At 45.2% G+C, this 18,695-nt stretch overlaps 1 protein-coding gene across 1 annotated transcript in view; it reads right to left on the bottom strand.

The window, feature by feature from the left end:
* The window catches only part of TBC1D31 (TBC1 domain family member 31), a 30,800-nt gene extending 12,962 nt beyond the window's left edge, over positions 1 to 17,838 (bottom strand). The window contains 14 exon segments of the mRNA XM_081953073.1: positions 951 to 1,183; positions 3,118 to 3,297; positions 5,207 to 5,340; positions 7,204 to 7,337; positions 8,429 to 8,575; positions 8,676 to 8,755; positions 9,914 to 10,087; positions 11,089 to 11,289; positions 11,890 to 12,049; positions 13,845 to 13,996; positions 14,558 to 14,736; positions 15,880 to 15,995; positions 16,769 to 16,915; positions 17,747 to 17,838. Coding sequence (XP_081809199.1) covers positions 951 to 1,183; positions 3,118 to 3,297; positions 5,207 to 5,340; positions 7,204 to 7,337; positions 8,429 to 8,575; positions 8,676 to 8,755; positions 9,914 to 10,087; positions 11,089 to 11,289; positions 11,890 to 12,049; positions 13,845 to 13,996; positions 14,558 to 14,736; positions 15,880 to 15,995; positions 16,769 to 16,915; positions 17,747 to 17,823 — 2,114 coding nt within the window. The 5' untranslated portion in view covers positions 17,824 to 17,838.
* Positions 17,839 to 18,695: the final 857 nt, after the last annotated feature.

Raw genomic sequence — 18,695 nt, 5'->3', positions numbered from 1 at the left:
TATCTTCCAAGCGCTACTCCGTAGCAGACAATACTTGGCAAGAAGTCAGGAACAGACTTCTTCACTTTAATGAATTGAACTAATTGTCTCCTGCAAAACTCCCCTCCCCTTTCACTCCCCTTTATTCCCTATGGGAGGGGCCATTCACCATCCACCTGTGGCTTTACTCCCAAGTCGACCCTTGTTCTTTAGCTGCTCCCTTCATCTGGCAACTCTCCATATGCGCACAGTAGGAACAGGCTCCAGCTGTTCTTCTGCCCCACTGATATCCAATTCCGAAGGCAGCTGATAATTGTCAGTTGGTCCTGGTCCCCTCTCTGCCTCCGACACAGAGCCCTCATCAGAGCCTTCCTCCAGGACTGGCCCATGTTCCTCCCCAACCTCCTCACTGTCCAAATCTGCTGCCAGATCTGTTGGCAGGCCACAATAAAACTCATGCTGAACTGCATTAAGATCTTCAAAGTAAACTCACAAGGAAGAGTAAATCAACCTAGTTTATATTCCATAGAAGTCCAGCAACAGGCTTTTCCAACGCCCCAGTTGTGTTGGATTGTAATTCAGTCACCTTGGTCAGCCAAGGTGCCCTTTCTTGCTACAGATAGTAGATGGATATTGCAATACTAACATAGCCAGAATTGTGCTTTCTTTTTTTAAAAACCCAGCACTTTCAAGGCACTGGCTGTATTAATAATGTTTGGGAATTGAAGATGTGCTAGGACAATTCCAACCCACCCCTGTTGCTCCCCCTCTGGTCTGATTCAGTGAAGATTACTCTGTGTAAATCAGACCAAAATGTGGAGAAAAAGGCAAATATATCAGGTGGGATCCCCTACTGGCATCGAGTAACTGAGCCCAGGGGTCTGAGTGAGCCTTTAACGGTGTTATTATCATGTTCTTCCACGTAAGTTTATGTTCGTAGTCATCTCTCCATCAGATCCAAGAACACCTACCTCTCTCTTAGGTACTCAATTTCCTCCTGCCTGATCCGCTCTCGCTCCTGGGACTGGTAATCCACAATGAACTTGGGGTACTTATTAAAGATGGGGTACTGCCCTTTGGTCAGTGAGGCAAAGTCCTCCAGCATACGAACGGGGTGGATGTCGTCCGGGGTGCACTCCATGAGGTGGTAGGCCTCTCGGATCACCACGCTGACGTCCAGGTGGTTCCGATGGTGGAAGAAATACTGCAGGCCAACGGAAGCACAAAGAAATCCATACTCAAGCTGCTACCGGCCAAGTTTTTTTTCAATGTATCGTAATTTTCGGAGTATAAGATGCACTTTTCCCCCACTAAAAGGGGGCAGAAATGTTGGTGCGTCTTATACACCGAATATGGCCATTTTGGGCCTCCGGAAACCCTTCCCTGCGCGTCCTGTTTTCGCCAAAAGCAGGCCGATTTTTGCAAAAACTGTTGCCAGGGGAAATTTTCACCCTGAGCTAACGAGGTCTAGAATCGACAGCTTTCCAAACAGCATATCTTCAGAAAAAGCGAAAATAAAAACCCGAGAACATGTTATAATGAAAACAAAACTTTTAATATGAAAATAAGAAAATAAACAAATCTAATTGTTACATTTTGGCAATAGCACTTGTCGCCCACCTTCTTGGCAGACGAAGAGAAGAACAAAAGTAAAGAAGTCTCTGGAATGTGTGATGTATTATGAAAACGTGTTAAGAAGCATGCGCAGTAAATCATTGCTGATAAGGGCCTATGACCTGCGCAGTAACTTCTCAGTTCAGCTAGCAAACAATTAACGCAGTGACAAAAACGGGGCGTGCAATGGATGTGGGAGGCCTGCAGAGTGCTCCTGGGGGCCAGGGAGGGCAAAAACTATTTTTTTCCCTTGTTTTCCTCTTAGAAATCTTGGTGCGTCTTATATTCGGTGTGTCTTTTAGTCCGAAAAATATGCTATTCATTTGTATCCCACCTTTATTATTGGTACAAACAACCCAAGGTGACAAACATATCCAATACATCTTCTGCCCTCTATTTTCCCCACAACAACAAGCCTGTGAATTGAATTGGGCTGAAAGGAGGGGGGAGGGCAGAGGGAGGGAGAATGTGGGAGAGAGAAAGAGATACTGACTAAGGCAAGGGTGTCCAAACTTGGGAACTTTAAGACTTGTGGACTTCAACTCCCAGAATTCCCCAGCCAGCATGGCTGACTGGGGAATTCTGGCAGTTGAAGTCCACAAGTCTTAAAGTTCCCAAGTTTGGACACCCCTGGACTAAGGGCACCCCGCTGGCTTTCATGACTAAGATGGGACTTCAACTCATGGTTTCCTCTTTTCCTAGCCTGGTTGAGGACAGAGAGAACGCTGGGCTGTTTAGAACAAGGCTGCGAAAGTAGTGGGGGAGTACACACCCGTGCATCCCTACTTGGGCAAGTACAGGCACCTACATTTCATTTGCACAAGCAGCAGGCAAGTGTGTGTCCCCCACTTGTGCAAAGGGAGTGGCGCACACGCATGTGAGCTGGCCAGCCCTCGCATGAAACCGTCCCCTTTCTCTCCTCCCCCCCCCCCCCCCGGCCAGTCTGCAAAGCCAGAAAGGTTGAGGAACTTTGGACTAGGACTCACAATCAGAGCTAACATACTCCTTGGTCAAATTGTTAAGACACCAGGCTAAAAAGTGGGAGGCCACGAGTTCAGGTCCTGCCTTAGCCACGAAAGCCAGCTCAGTGACTTTGAGCCAGTCTCTCTCTCTCTCCCCCTTCCTCTCTCTCAGCTCAATCTACCTCACAGGGCTGTTGCTGTGGGGAAAAGATCATGAGGAAGCTGTGTTGGATATATTTGCTGCCTTGAGGTCTTTGTAAAAATAATAAAGGCGGCATACAAATAAGTAAGTAAATAAATATTGTGTTTCCCCGAAAATAAGATAGGGTCTTATTTTCTTTTGACCCCCCAAATAAGCACTTGGCCTTATTTTCGGGGAGGTCTTATTATTTTGAGGTGCAGGAAGCGGTGAGCGTGGTCACCTCATGGCTGCTGCTGTGTTGTAATATTTTCGGAGGAGGGCATATTTTAGCACATGCGTTCAAAAGCCTGATTGGGCTTATTATCCGGGGAGGTCTTATTTTCAGGGAAACAGGGTACATACATAGAGCAAGGGGCTTACCTCAAAGTCCTCCTTCCGATTGCAGTGAAGCAATGGAGCCCTGGAGCAGATAAGGTAGGCAGCCACCACCATCAGCAAGTAGGCAGGGTGGTTGGAGAAGATATTATCAAACATTTTCAGCCATTCTTCCCTTGTCAGGACTTCAGAGAACATGGTTTCCAGAAGGGGCCAGGCATAGCTCTGCGGTTACAGGAAGAGAGATCAGTTGCAGCTGCTGGATCTCTTGCGCACCAAAACAGGAGATCAGCTCAAGCACAAAACGTCTGGGGAGGGGGGGGGAGTTTATTATGTCTTGGAAAATTCAGGTTCCAGTTGTCCAAGGACCAAATACTTGGAACAACCTGGCTTGGCGTGAACTAAATCTGGGAGATTTAGAGGGCACCAGTTTTAAAAGGCAGGGTTTTTTATGTACAGAATTACAATCCAACAGATTGACTGAAGCTCTGGCAGTACAGCGGTTAAAGTTCAGTACTGCAGGCAAACTCCGCCCACAGCCCGGAGCTCGATCCTCACTGGCTCAAGGTTGACTCAGGCTTCCATCCTTCTGAGGTTGGTAAAATGAGGACCCAGATTGTTGGGGGCAATATTCAAATCATTTGTCGACATTGTAAGTCACCCAAAGAGTGATGTAAAGCTATAGGGGATGGCACATAAGCCTAGATCAGCGATGGCGAACCTTTTTTGGCTCGCGTGCCACAAGTGGGGGGAGCGCAGGGGGGTCGTGTGCGGGCGTGCCGCACTCATAATGCAATGCGCGACCCTCCAGTGCGCATGTGTGCACAACAGGTGCGCCCCCCCCCATTTTTACATGCTTTTTTCACCCTCCCCAGGCTCCAGAGGCTTTATAGGAGCCTGGGGAGGGTGAAAAGAGTCTCCCCCGCCTCCCCGGAGGCCCTCCGGAGGCTTCAGGGACCGTATGGAGGCTTCCCTGACGCCTTCGGAGCGCTTAAAACGACCCTCCGAGCAAACCAGAAGTTCTGGTTTGCTCGGAGGGTCGTTTTAAGCGTTCCGAAGGCTTTAGGGACTGTCCGGAGGCTTCCCTGACGCCTTCTGAGCGCTCAAAAAGACCCTCTGAGCAAACCGGAAGTCATTTCCGGTTTGCTCGGAGGGTCATTTTAAGCGTTCCAAGGGCTTCAGGGAAGCCTCCGGATGGTCCCTGAAGCCTCCGGAGGGCCTCCGGGGAGGCGGGGGAGACTCTTTTCGCCCTCCCCAGTCTCCTATAAAGGCTCTGGAGCCTGGGGAGGGCGAAAAAATGGCTTTTAAAAAGGGTGAACTCAGCTGGCCAGCGCGTGCATGCGCGCTGGCCAGCTGACAGGGCAGCGCCTCGCGTGCCCTGACAAATGGCTCCACGTGCCACCTGGGGCACGCGTGCCATAGGTTCGCCTTCACTGGCCTAGATGTTGTTGCTATTGAAGATTGTAATCTTTGGTTATACATCAGGGCTAGGAACCTGAAATCACAAAGCCTTCTATGATTTTTGATTTTATCTTCTGCATGATTGTTTCCTATGACAACTGCCAGACTGGAGGCCACAAAATGCAGAAAAAATGTACCATAAACCTCAAATAGACATAACCTAATTGACACCAAAAAAACGTAAGGTACCACTTTGAATGCTCAGACCCCAAGTTCACAAAGTGCAAGATGAAAATGTGGGGGTCAAAATCTCTTAGGATGGATGGGTGACTGCAAGATTGACTGTATGGAAGGCCCACCTTGAATTTATATTCAACATATTAAAGAGGACGATGTTAAATTTTAGAGTTTTTGACACCTTGATGTCTTACATTGGTGTTTCCCAACCTCAGCAACTGTATGAAGTGTGGACTGCAACTCCCAGAATTCCCCAGCCAGCCATGCTGGCTGGGAAATTCTGGGAGTTGAAGTCCACACTCTTAAAAGTTCCCCAGATTGAGAAACACTGCTCGACACAACAACAAACTACCTTCCCACATCTTTCTTAAGCCACGATGTGGTTTGTTTGATTCCACACACCCAAAGACCAAACCCTCAGTTGCTTGCAAACCATGGTTTATGGCTCATCTCAATGGTGGAAAGCAGTTTCTTTTTCTTTTCTTTTTCTTTTTACCTGGGAGGTTATATTGTACTTCATCAAATGGTGGAGGAGCTCTTTGTCATGATGTGCCAGGATGTTTTCCACCATGCTGAGGACATTGATGGGAGGGTTGGGGAAAAATTCAAACCAGTGCTGACACCAATTGACTAAAAAAAGAAAACACAAAGAACTTCAGCGGTCAATGGCTGAGTCTCAATGAAAGGTTAGCAGAAGGCAAGGCAAAGATTTGTTTCCCTCACAATGGCAAACGCATGACCTCTGAGTGGCCCTTTTTTCCTCAACACCGACGGTGCCACCCGAGGAAGATGAGAACTGCAGTCCAACAGATCTGGAAGGCACAAAAATTAGGCCATCTAAGGGACCTGAAGGAATCCTCTGGATGCCTCTGCCACCTGCATTGTTTTTCCTTGACAAAAATGGAGCCTGGAGCCACAACTAGCAAGTTAGGAGTTCTGATTCCTCCACCTTCCCAAGATGCTCAGAGGCTCCTAAGAGAAACAGAATTGCTCCAGAGTTTCAGCTGGGCATGGTTTATTATAAAAAATACAGGTAGTGCTTGACTTACAGCTATTCCTTTAGTTTTATTTATTTTTGTTTATTTATTAGATTTGTTAGCCGCTCCCTCTCCTCGAAGGGACTCGGGGCGGCGTACAATCAAAATATATATTTTATGTTACATGGAGGAGGTATAAAAACTCATAGCACAATATTACATTTCATAGAATAATACAATAATAATAGAATTAAAATAACCTTAAAAACTACCCTAAGATTTAAAAAATTGCCAGGAGGATTAGAGAATAGAGTTGTAGTTAATGCAGGAAAAATGCGCTTTTTTGAATAGTGACTATTCAAATCTACAATGGCACTGAAAAAAGTCACTGCTGGTTTTCATATTACGACCGTTGCAGCATCCCCAGAGTCAAAATTCAGACCCTTGGCAAGTGACTCATATTTATGACGGTTGCGGCATCCCGGGGCTCATGTGATCCCCTTTTGTGACCTTCTGACATGCAAAGTCAGAATGCAGCACTGCAGGCTACTTTTGCCGACTGCCGGCTGCCTGCAATTTAGCAGTTCCAATCTCACCAGGCTCAAGGTGGACTCAGCCTTCCATCTTTCCGAGGTCGGTAAAACGAGGAATCCAGGTTGTCGGGGCCGATAGGCTGACTCTGTCAAGCGCTTAGAGAGGGCTGTAAAGCACTGTGAAGCGGTATATAAGTCTAAGCGCTGTTGCTAAAGTCAATGGGGAGGCCAGATTCACTTAGCAACAACGTTCCCAACTGAGCAATTGCAGTGATTCACTTAACAGCTGCAGCAAGAAAGAGGGTAAAACAGAGCAAAATTCACTTAAGAACTGGCGTGCTTAACAATAGAAATTCTGGCCCGAATTGTCGTTGTAAGCCGAGGACGATCTGTACTCAATGTCAATACAATACAATACAATAGCAGAGTTGGAAGGGACCTTGGAGGTCTTCTAGTCCAACCTCCTGCCTAGGCAGGAAACCCTATACCGTTTCAGACAAACGGCTATCCAACATCTTCTTAAAGACTTCCAGTGTTGGGACATTCACAACTTCTGGAGGCAACTTCTGTTCCACTGATGAATTGTTCTAACTGTCAGGAAGTTTCTCCTCAGTTCTAAGTTGCTTCTCTCCTTGATTAGTTTCCACCCATTGCTTCTTGTTCTACCCTCAGGTGCCTTGGAGAATAGTTTGACTCCCTCTTCTTTGTGGCAGCCCCTGAGATATTGAAACACTGCTATCATGTCTCCCCTAGTCCTTCTTTCTCTTAAGCTAAACATACCCAGTTCCTGCAACCGTTCTTCACATGTTTTAGTCTCCAGTCCCCTAATCATCTTTCCACTTAGCCCGTTGGTGGACACTGGCAGCTCCCCCCCCCCCCCGAACTGGATCCCAGTGTCCAGCTGCCAACATTCAAACTCTGGCAGATATCCCACCGGCCAGCAGGCCTGTTGGGTGGCCTTTCCATCAAAAATCCTTCCTTACTTATTACAGTAGCCACCACCTCAAAGCAGATGAGCGGATTGTTCTGGAAGAGCTTGACGAAGGGGAAAATCAGGAGAGGGATGTAAGGCATCTCGCCAAAGATGGTGGACCAGTGAGCCAAGCCAGAAAGAGTCCTGGGAAGAAAGACAAAGGAGCTGTGTAGAAAAGGCAGGCAAGAATCTTGCACAATTTAAACAACAACAACAACAACCCAGTTAAAGTTAACCAGGTTGGGAAATTCTTCTCAAAGAAGCTATTGAGTAACAGAAATTGTTCCCCCTGTTAAGGTTCATCTAATCACAATCATAATCATAATCACAATCAGGAGGCTGTGAGTTCAATCCAGATATTTCTGTCTCTGGGCACTCAGAGAATATATCTGCTGAACAAAACTCCGCATTGGCGACAGGAAGGGCATCCGGCCATTAAAACACTCTGCTATGATGATTAAGGTTTATCTAACCACAATTAGGGTTAACCACATCCTAGATCAGTGGTTTTAACTGCGGCAAATTTAAGAACATGGACTTCAGCTCCCAGAAGTTTTGACTGCAGACTTCTATTTCATCCCTTATTACTGAAACAACCATGAAATCATTTAGGTCTCCGACAAAGGAATAAGGAAAAGGCACTCACCTATCCTACCTGTGGGCAGGCATTGACTTATGACCAGTTGCTTAGCAACCGTTCAAAATTATGACAGAATCCAGAAATCGAAATTAGGAGCCGGATTTTAAATTCCAATGTCATTTGCATTTTCGGTGTTTGGCTACTGGCCTACATTTACATTTACCGCTGTTTGAAGCCCTCCGGAGACCCCAAATACAGATAGTCCTGGACTTACTTGTTTAGTGGTGCAATGACCCACTTTACAACTGTCACAATTTACAACTGAAATTGTGGGCTCAAATTACAGTTGTAAATCAAGGGCTATTAAATGAGCCACAGTGGTCGGAATGCAGTACTGCAGGCTACTTCTGCTGCCTGCAGGCTGCCTGCAATTTTGCACTTCGATTCTCACAAGCTCAAGGTTGACTCAGCCTTCCATCCTTCCGAGGTGGCTAAAACGAGGACCCAGATTGTTGGGGGCAATAGGCTGATTCTGTAAACCGCTTAGAGAGGGCTGTAAAAGCACTGTAAAGTGGTATATAAGTCTAAGTGCTATTGCTATCTGTTTAAAGCAAATCCACCCTACATCTCTGGCATCAAATAATCCGCCTCTTACCTTTGTAAGACTCTCAGGAGTTTCCTGCTTTTAATTGGGTATTCATTCTGAAGGTGTGCGAAGGCCGAATGGGTCCCTTTATCCAACAGGCTGTTAAAGGCCAAGTGATTTTCGGGGAGGCGAAGCAAGGCGCGCCAAATAAACATCCTGTAATCGTAAAGCAAATGAGAAGGGCAGGGCCAACTTTTGGCTGCGTGTTTAGACTGCAAAAAAAAGAAACGGGCTCAGCATGCAGCACTCCACAGACCTGTATTTTGCTGGATACTCTCCAAACCCTTTTAGCAAAGCTTGGAGACGCTTCTTATTCAGCCCCTCCGGCAACTCATTCTGCAACAGGAGTGAGAGGGTTATTTCTTCTTTATATGGGCTGCAGTTCTCCCCAAGAATCTTCCTTCCATTCTGAAATGTGGCAATTTGAAGAAACGTATCTCGGCTTTTCCTTTATGTCCAATTAGCATTCTCTGTGGCTAGCACTGATGATGTTACCTGGTTTGGTAATGAAATGTCTACAAGGAAGCCACCAAGCTCAGAGAGTAAACTCACAGTTCAACCCTGAGCTAGGAACATTCTCTTTTATTGGTACCACATATGGGCGTAAGACACTTCAGAAAGCACACAGATAGGAGAAGCTTGCATGTAGGCATGCTTCCACCACCGAGCACTGATGATATTCCCTAGTTTGGTAATGAAACGTCTGTATGTAAACGCTGGTGGACGTATGCCTAGATACAAATTTATCCTTTGTGGGCTCATACCAAAATAATAATAAAATAAAATAATAGCTAGCACCAAGATAAAATAAACCTTTCTTTCTTGGGCCATTCAGCTTGTTCTGTCCCTTTCTGCTGTATTCTCCTTCCCCCACTTCAAAAACCTGTGATTAAAGATTAAAGACAGCTGCTCAACCTCTCCCATAAGGGATCACGGAGTTTGTGACCTAACTTAACTTCCATATTCAGACACTCAGGATTATAGTCCTGGGGATTTTCAGATGCTGGACAACCATCTGCTGGAATGGTGGAGTTCAGAATTTGGGCCACACGCACACACACACACACACACACACACACAAATACTGTTCCCAAACCCACTTTCAGTTCACTTAAATGAAGTCAGGGGTATCCATAGCAATTTTGCTCAGGTACAGTGGAAATCCTGAGGCAGAGGGAGTGATCTCCCTGAGATCGTGAATTCCTGCACTGAACTGGGGGTTGGACTAGATGACCTTGGGGTTGGACTAGATGACCTTGAGGTGTAACCCTTCCACTCACACCTACGAGCAAGTCCCCCATTGGAATTTCTCTCTTAATTTTGTTCCCAGTAGGCTATAGTGGCGAGGTATTGTGGGGGTGGGGTGGGGGGGAGGAGAAGAGGAGAAAACATTTCTACATTTATGTAAAAGAGGCTCTTAAGTGGGAAAAATCAGGTTTGCCTTTTTTGACCTCAGCCATCATATTTGAGGTTCAGTCATGAGGCCGCTCTTACCTCCTTGTCCTCATACGACACTTCGAGCGGAGGCTTCAACGCCTTGGATTGGATTTTGCCTTTTTTGGCTTTCCACGGCCTCTCTGAGGTTCTGGAAGTGACTCTCATGGTAAGTTTGTTGGTCTCCAACTTGCTCTTAGAGTCTTCGATCACCTTAAACAGCGGTGGGGGAGGCTGAAAAGGCCAAGATTTCGGGTTGTTAAAAATCCTCCCTTGTTGGGACTAAAAGAGGCACAGGAGGATGCAGGGATGGGAGCCTCTGTTCTTAAGTCCAACCCCTCTGGAATTCTGCTGACCTTTATCTAACTCCAAGCAGTTGCTAACCATTGAGACAATTCCTGTCCATAGTTATTTTTTTAGCAGTAAATCGGTTTAATTGGACCTTCTGGTATAGAGCTGATCTTTCACGCCCGATACCAGCCATTGTATTAGGCAGAAGCACTAAACAGGCATTCACATTCTGTTGTGGTATAATTTATATATTCAGACATAGTGTATGATATCAGCATAGGACTGGTATTTTTTTTTAGCCTAAGTTTAAAAGTGCATGCATTGTGTACATCTCTCCTTATTTAGGGCATGCCAAATTTTTCAACTTTCAATTTCCAAACATAAGGAGCGCTCAAATGTTGTGGGACAGTACAGATACTTTGGTTACTTGAATATAATTTAGATGGGCTTGGTAAATAACTACATTAATGTTTAAACATTTTGCTTGTTTCATTAATCGTGCCATACTGATGGCGATGACTAGTGTTTGCAAAAGCTCCTTTTGCTAATGATTTCTTTTTTTAATAGCAACAACACTTAGATTTAAATACCGCTTTATAATGCCTTACAGCCCTCTCTAAGCGGTTTACAGAGTCGACCTAATGCCCACCAACAATCTGGGTCCTCATTGTACCCACCTTGGGAAGGATGGAAGGCTGAGTCAACCTTGGTGAGATTTGAACTGCCAAATTGCAGGCAGCTGGCAGTCAGCAGAAGTAGCCTGCAGTACTGCATTCTGACTACTGCGCCACCGGGGCTCACTTTAGTTCAGGCACAGGAATTTAGGAATAAGATGCCCTGATAGTTTTCATTGAAATGTTGTTCCTCAGCAGCCTGTCTGCATGTGCCCAGATCAAACCCCTAAAGGAAGGAAGGGGAGTTTGGGGGTTTCCTCCAAGTCTAACCTTGTTGACCTCTTGGGTCAGAGCCTGGACGCTGTAAATGCTAAGGCTGCCATTTTCCATCACAGCTGCAATGTACCTTCCAGAAGGGCTCATGGCAGCCATGCTGATGCCCTCTTCATGACTGCCAAGGTCAAACAGCAGCTTGCACGTATTAATGTTGATAAATCGCATGATATTATCTTGGCTCAGCACTCCAAGGACCTAGAGGGAATGAGGGGGGGGGGAGGGATTTAAAAGACAGTTCATTTGCATTCGTTTCAGTACAGGTAGTCCTTGACTGACGATGAATGGCCCCTCCCAGAGGAAATACAAGAGGAGTGAAAGGGGAGTGGAGTTTGCAGGAGACAATTCGTTTGCTTAATTGGTTCGTTACTCTCCAAGACTCCTTGCCAAGTTTTGCAGATATTGGCCTGGCAGCTCTCTACGCCAGAGAAGGTCTGTGACTCTAAATCCTCCCTTGAAAGACTTTGCTGGATGTGAATGAGCAGAATTCACAGTAAATCAATAAAAGGGTTTTTTGTCAGGACCTGGAGTTTGCTTCATGCTCTTGGGAAGCTTTGGTCAGAACAAGAATAGCAATAGCACTTAAGATTGATAAACCACTTCACGGTGCTTTACAGCCCTCTCTAAGCGGTTTACAGAGTCAGCACCCCCAACAATCTGGGTTCTCATGCTAAATCTTAAACCTGGATCAGGGAGCTGGAGTAAGGTGGAATCAAGTCTATGAAGTATGGAATAATACCCATTCAATGATTATGTGACCAATATTCTTCTTTCTGTGCTTCAGCTTCTGTCACTCACCTGATTAGAGCCCCCATCAAAACTATCAGAAAGAAAGTCCAGATGTCGAATGGCTCGCACTTTGGTTGGCATCTGGATAATTCGTAGCAGCTGCTTAGACTCCAAGCACCATAGGTGAAGGTGATTTGATTTGCCTCCCGCTGCCAGGATACGGCCATCTCTAAAATCCCATACAAGACAAAGGGCATTAATCTACTCATCTTCATGGCAGCTTAAATCTCAGTCAGTTTGGAATGGAACAGAATGGAATAACAGAGTTGGAAAGGACCTTGGAGGTCTTCTAGTCCAACTCCTTGCTCAAGCAGGAAAAGCTATACCATTTCAGCCAAATGGTCGTCCAATCTCTTCTTAAAAATTTCCAGTGTTGGAGAATTCACAGCTTCTGGAGGCAAGTTGTTCCACTGATTAATTGTTCCGCCAGGAAATTTCTTCTTAGTCTAGTTTGCTTCTCTCCTAGATTAGTTTGCATATATTATTTCTTGTCCCTCTTGAGTCCCTCTTTTTTGTGGCAATCCCTGAGATATCAAAATACTGCTATCATGTCTCCCCTAGTCCTTCTTTTCATTAAACTAGACCTACCCAGTTCCTGCAACTGTTCCTCTTATGTTTTAGCCTCCAGTCCCCAAATCATCTCTGTTGCTCTTCTCTGCACTCTTTCTAGAGTCTCCACATCTTTTTTACATCGTGGCGACCAAACCTCAATGCAGTATTCCAAGTGTGGCCTTACCAAGGCCTTATAAAGTGGTATTAACACTTCAAGTGATCTTGATTCTATCCCTCTGTTTATGTAGCCTAGAACAGTGTTGGCTTTTGGGGCAGCTGCAGCTGGTTCATATTTAAATTTTACTCTCATATCACTGAAGTATATTGCAAAGGGCTGCTCGGTCCAGATAAGAAATCAGCCTGACATGTGTGATCTCTGGTTTCAAGATGGTATAAATCAAGTGATTCCTTATCTGGATTTAACAGTCTCTGGTTGGGACACTCCAAGGAACAGCATGGTGATAAAATTATCATCACTCACCACAACTAATTGAACATTCTGCAAAGAGGCTTATGTACTTGGACACTACATCTCATTGAGTTTGGGGAGGATTCATTCCAAGGATAAATGGGTTTAACTTCAGTAAGCAAACTGCTACTCTTTTCCAAGCATTTCCGATTATCACTTTTGCTTACTTGGAAGGTCACTCAAATATGGAAAAAATGTAGCCTAAAGCAGGGGTCCCTAATCCCCAGCCTGTAGAACAATACTGGGCTGCGCCAGGCTAGAAACCGGGCTGTGCAAACAAGGGAAGCCCTATGCAGGCAGCGGGGAATGAAAGGATGTATACTCCTTGCAGACAGCTGGTCATTTGCATTCTTTTAGAGCAGGGGTGTCCAAACTTGGGAACTTTAAGACTTGTGGACTTCAACTCCCAGAATTCCCCAGCCAGCATGGCTGGCTGGGGAATTCTGAGAGTTGAAGTCCACAAGTCTTAAAGTTCCCAAGTTTGGACACCCCTGTTTTAGAGGGTCCTTGAAGCACTTGGAGGTTTGTCTATGTCCTCAGGCTTTGCGATGAACACCCTTTGAATGATGTGGGAGTAGGAATGGATTTCCAAAAAGGGGAAAAAAAATGCAGACTACAAGAACCATTTGCACTACTTAAGTGACCCCGAGGACAAAGATAAACCGCCAAGTGCTTCAAGGACCCTCTAAAAGGATGCAAAGGACCAGCTGTCTGCAAGGAATATAAATCCTTCCATTCCCCACTCTCCTGTCGGAAGGGGAAGAAGCTTCCTGGATGAGAAGTGAAACATCTTCAAAAGACAAAACAAGAAAGTCCAGTTGTCTCCTGAAAAAAGCACCTTGACCTGGAGGACTGAGAATCTCTACAGAATCTGCCTGACAGCCTGGACTTCAGCTAAAACCAAATTCAGAGAGGGTCCGGGAGGAGATTTGACCATGCCTACCGGGTAATGGCGAAGACCTTGTAGTGCAACGAAGACCCTTCGATGGGCGATGGTAGCTGGTACTTGCAATGAAGAGTATCAAAGTCCCACGCAAAGACTGTGTTATCTTTGAAGCAGCTGAGAATGGTGTTACTTAGAGGGAGGAAGAAGACCTGAAAGCGCGGGGAAAAGAAGCGTATGGAGAAGATGTTTGAAAATGAGCAGCTTTCTCTCTTCAGAGCAAAATACTGGTAGTCCTCGACTTACCACCACAACCGAACCCAACATTTCTGTTGTTAAGTGAAACATTTCCTGAGTTTTGCCCCCGTTTTATGACTTTTCTTGCCACGGTTGTTAAGTAAATCACTGTCATTGATAAGTTAGTAACCCGGTTCCTAAGTGAATCCGGCTTCCCTCACTGACTTTGCTTCTCAGGTCATAAAAGGAGATCCCAGGATCCTGGGACACAGCAAAGGTCATAAATATCAATCAGTTGCCAAGCATCTGAATTTTGATAACGTGACCAGGGGGACGTTGCAACAGTCGTAAGTGTGAAAAATGGTCCTAAGTTCCTTTTGTTTCAGTGCCCTTGTGAACGAAACGAACCGTTGTTAAGTGGAGGACTACCTGTACTGTGATCCCCACGGGGACCTGACAAAAAAATGGAAAACGGACACAGATTTCAGGAGACCAGAAGATTAATCTGGCAATGGAGGACTATTTCCAAAATTCACCTTCTGGATCCCCACAGAATGGCGGACGTTCAGCTTCCTTTTGCGCTGGAACGTGTCCAGATCCCAAAGCTGGGCTGTATCGGTAGAGCACGTGATGGCGTATCTGCCAGAGCCGTGAACTGAGATGGAAGACACCGAAGAGTCGTGTCCTCTCATCCAGCTAACAAGTTCTTTAGTTGCTGTGGAAGTAAGAAAGAGGGAGGGAAGATTAGAATTAACCTGGAAAAGAAGCAGGAGGATTTAAGATTTCAAACTCGAAAGAAACGTGACTTCAGAGGAGATTGTGCCAGCTCCTCTAGAAATAGCCCAGTGCTGATTTGACCAATGCAGAAGGATTCGAAGCCTGGAATAGAATAGGTGGAACTAGAAATAGGAAAATGTGTTCTATTCCTTTTTTGGACCTCAGTCTAGCCCAGGGGTGTCAAAGTCGATTTTATTGAGGGCCGCATCAGGGTTTGACCTTGGGGGAGCAGGGGGGGGGCATGGCCAGGATGGCCATGGGCAGCTCAACATCCCCTGTGGAGGCCCAGGCGCTTTGCCAGCAAAAATGGGTTACCCAGCTGTTTTTAGCTGCAATGGCCTCCTGCAAATCTCTGCCAGCGAAAATGGAACTCCATGGGTGGCACTCCTGAGCTCTGTTTTCGCTGGCAGGGGCACCGAGGGCTGGTCCGCTGTTTCCAGGGCCAGTTTGAAGCACCCCGCGGGCTGGATCTGGCCCCTGAGTCTGACACCTCTGGTTTAGCCGTTCTGTACAAGCTTAAATGCTTTTGCCCAAACTTAGGGAGATCATTTCTACCAGTACCGTTTCCCCCAAAATAAGACCTCCCCACATAATAAGCCCACTCGGGCTTTTGAGCGCATGTACTAAAATAAGCCCTCCCCCCAAAAAATAAGCCCTCCCTGGAAATAGTGCAACATAGCAGCAGCCATGAGGTGATCACGCTTGCTGCCTCCTGTACCTCAAAATTAGTAATACCTCCCAGAAAATAAAGCCAAGCGCTTATTTTTTTTTGGGGGGGGGTCAAAAGAAAATAAGACCCTGTCTTATTTTTAGGGAAACATGGTAGGTTTTGTACCAATTTAGATGACTGAGTTCCATAAGATCAAAACAACTGCTTCAAACTTGAAATATTCCATTACACTATAGCACTGTTTTTCAAACTTGTTGTAAGATGTGTGGATTTCAAGTCCCAGAATTCTGGCTGAGGAATTCTGGGAGTTGGTTCACTATGGAATTATGAAGTCCATCAGGAATTATGGGACCTGTTGTTCCCAGCACCTTTGAGAAGCTGTCTACTACGGATTGGGAATTTTTAAATTACCTGTGTCAAAGCATTTGATGGAATAATCAGCCAATGCCACAAGGAATTCTGTTTTCCTGCGAAGAGTAAATGCCAAAGCAGTGCAAGCTTGTCCTGTTCGTTGAACCAGGTTGAACCTATTGGGACAAACCTAAATTATTCCGGCAGAGCGTAAGGCATCATTTACAGCAGCTGTCAGGTCAAGCAATCTGTGAATGTTTCATAAGACTCCTTACATACCTGCTAACGGATAACCATGCTAATGCTAAAAGAGAATCATTTAATCAAAGATTAAACCCAGAGCAGGATGGAGCCCATTAAATGGCTCATGTGAAGTGCAGTTGCTGGGACGAGTGTGTGTGTGATTTTAGTATATTAATTTATTATATGACTCTTCTTTTATTAGTTTTATTGTTTTTATATGGGGTTTTGTATTCTGTAAGCTGCCTTGAGTCGCCATGTGTGAATAGGTGGCAATATAAATTTCCTGAAATAAATAAATAAATAAGGGCCTCAACATATTCTAAAACATGCCAGATATTCTATACTTGTATTTATGTATATGTCTCTGTATATGTGTGTGCATATGCATGTCTACGTTTATATCTACCTATATACAGTATATATTTTTCAATATATTTCTCTTACTTTTATTTATAAGTTATTAAAGAGTATTGAAATGGGTGAAGTAAAATAAATCTAGGCCATAATCAATCGTGAACAAAATATGATTTTATTAATAATGAAACAATTATTTCAATACTAGTAATAAATATTTTTATTCATCGTGTATATGGAGAGAATCTTGGAAACAGCCGGCATGGCACCAGTATACTTATACTGTACTTCTACCCAAGCAAGCTGTATATTTTAAGCAAGCATATACTGAATGATGAAAGAGCATACCAACCTGTTGCCCACCATATCAAAAACATAGATATTCCCCTGATGATCTCCAGCAAGTAGATACTCTCCTGAACAGTCAAAAGCCACATTTAAAAAACGTATTGTCTTGGAATGATATCCTGTGGTAGTATGAATAATATTTACTATGATTCTGGAAAGAAAGCAAAATGAAGTTAATATATGGAGAACTGTAGGAGAAAAGAAATTATGTTAGAACAGGGAGAAAGTCTGCTATAAAGTAAAGGGGGAAAAAACCCTAGAGGGAGAGAATGGGTGGCCTTGCATATTTTTGGCAGTTAGTTTACTACCCTGACTGGGATGAGATGAGCCCACGATCCATGTTATGGGGGTACGATCGCCAATCCTGTGTGCCCACTTCTATGACAGAGTTTCAATGGGGCACAACTCCATCAAATAAATCCACTTCAAATGATACCTCATTTTTATGGGTGCAATAACCGAATATCCTGGGAGAGAACGCACACACCTACCTCTCCCCTATATGAGGCCAACCACTTTTTGCGTAGGAATAAGGACTTTTAATCTGGAGTGTTTCTTTCTTATCAATGAAAGATGAGAAACTCTACTTAGTAAAGATATTTAAGGCAGTTGCACCATGCCCTTCTCTCTCTCTCTGTGCATGCAGCAATTTTCCAAGATTTTATTTTCATCAGCATAAAAGCTGATGGGGGCATTGATCCCTTTTCATTGTATCACCTGTGCACCACACACACACCCCATCCCCCCCCCCAAAAAGTGCTCTCTCTTCCCTGTTTGGGGGGGTGGGAGGGGCTGATGGCAGTTGGACTCCAACTCCTTTAGATGAGTCACCATGGGCTAATTGAACGCCTGTGAGCAGAAGGTGATGAAAAAGCGGCGCTCTTGCTGGAAACAGATAGACTATGCCTGAAGAGGGAAGCTCCATGGTTGAACAGCTGCTAAAAAAATTGCAACCAGGGATGCTGCGTCTAAGGAAAGTTACCCCTGCTGTGTTGCCGGGGAGGGCCTTCGGTGCCAGATTTTGCCCTGTTCCCTGTTGCCCAGATCCGAGCTCTGCATCCCGGCGGGAAATGAAACAGAACCGCCGCCGCCGGGCTAAATCCAACCTCAACGGCCGCTTCTCCTGCCAGACCGCTCTGACTTAGGAAGATACCAATGCATCATCCTATCGGAGGGGGGGGGGAGATAGGAAAGGAACGCCTTCCCCCTCGGCGTGGGCTCAGGAAGGCAGAGGTAGGAGACTTTCCCCCTCTCTGTGTGGAGCGTTCCTAGCAAAGCCTGCTGGGAATTGTAGTTCGCTTGGCGCTAAACTGGTCCAAATGCGGCTCAATCCAGAAAGTAGCATTGCAGCAGGAAAGGAAGAAGCAATCCAAGCTCCCGAAATCTACTTGTTGAATTTGCAATTGTTGAAAGTCGAGAGACTCTTTCAGGATGTCTTAAAAAATAAATCAACAGCCGACGTCTCCAGAACAGGTATACTGTATCTTTCCTCCATCTGTTCAATATGCATTCAGAACGCTTCTCATTTCTTTTAAAATATTTCTTTGATCTGTGCTTGGGAAATGGGGCACATGGGAGAGGAAGGTTTATCTATAAATAAAAGGTAACTCCTAGCTGTATGTACAGAGCAGCAAAAGATGCAGCAGAGTTTCTCAAGTTTGGCAACTTTTAAGATTACCAAGTCAGCTGCTGGTTGAGGAATTCTTGGGAGCTGAAGTCCATACATCTTAAAACACAGGCTGCTTTTTCTTAGTTCCCCAAGAGTGCTTTTTGCAGCATGATATACCAATCCAACCCTCTCCCCCACTTTCCTAAAAAATGATGCCTTAAATCAGAAAAAAGCACCTTTGGGACAACGATGACCTGGATGACTGAGAATCTTTGAAGATTTTTAGCTATACAATTTGGGATGGACACCCTTGGAATGGTGT

This window comes from Natrix helvetica (assembly GCF_964273705.1).
Source record: "Natrix helvetica genome assembly, chromosome: 4".
NCBI classification, from domain to species: domain Eukaryota; kingdom Metazoa; phylum Chordata; class Lepidosauria; order Squamata; family Natricidae; genus Natrix; species Natrix helvetica.
This window is presented reverse-complemented; position numbering and strand designations above follow the sequence as displayed.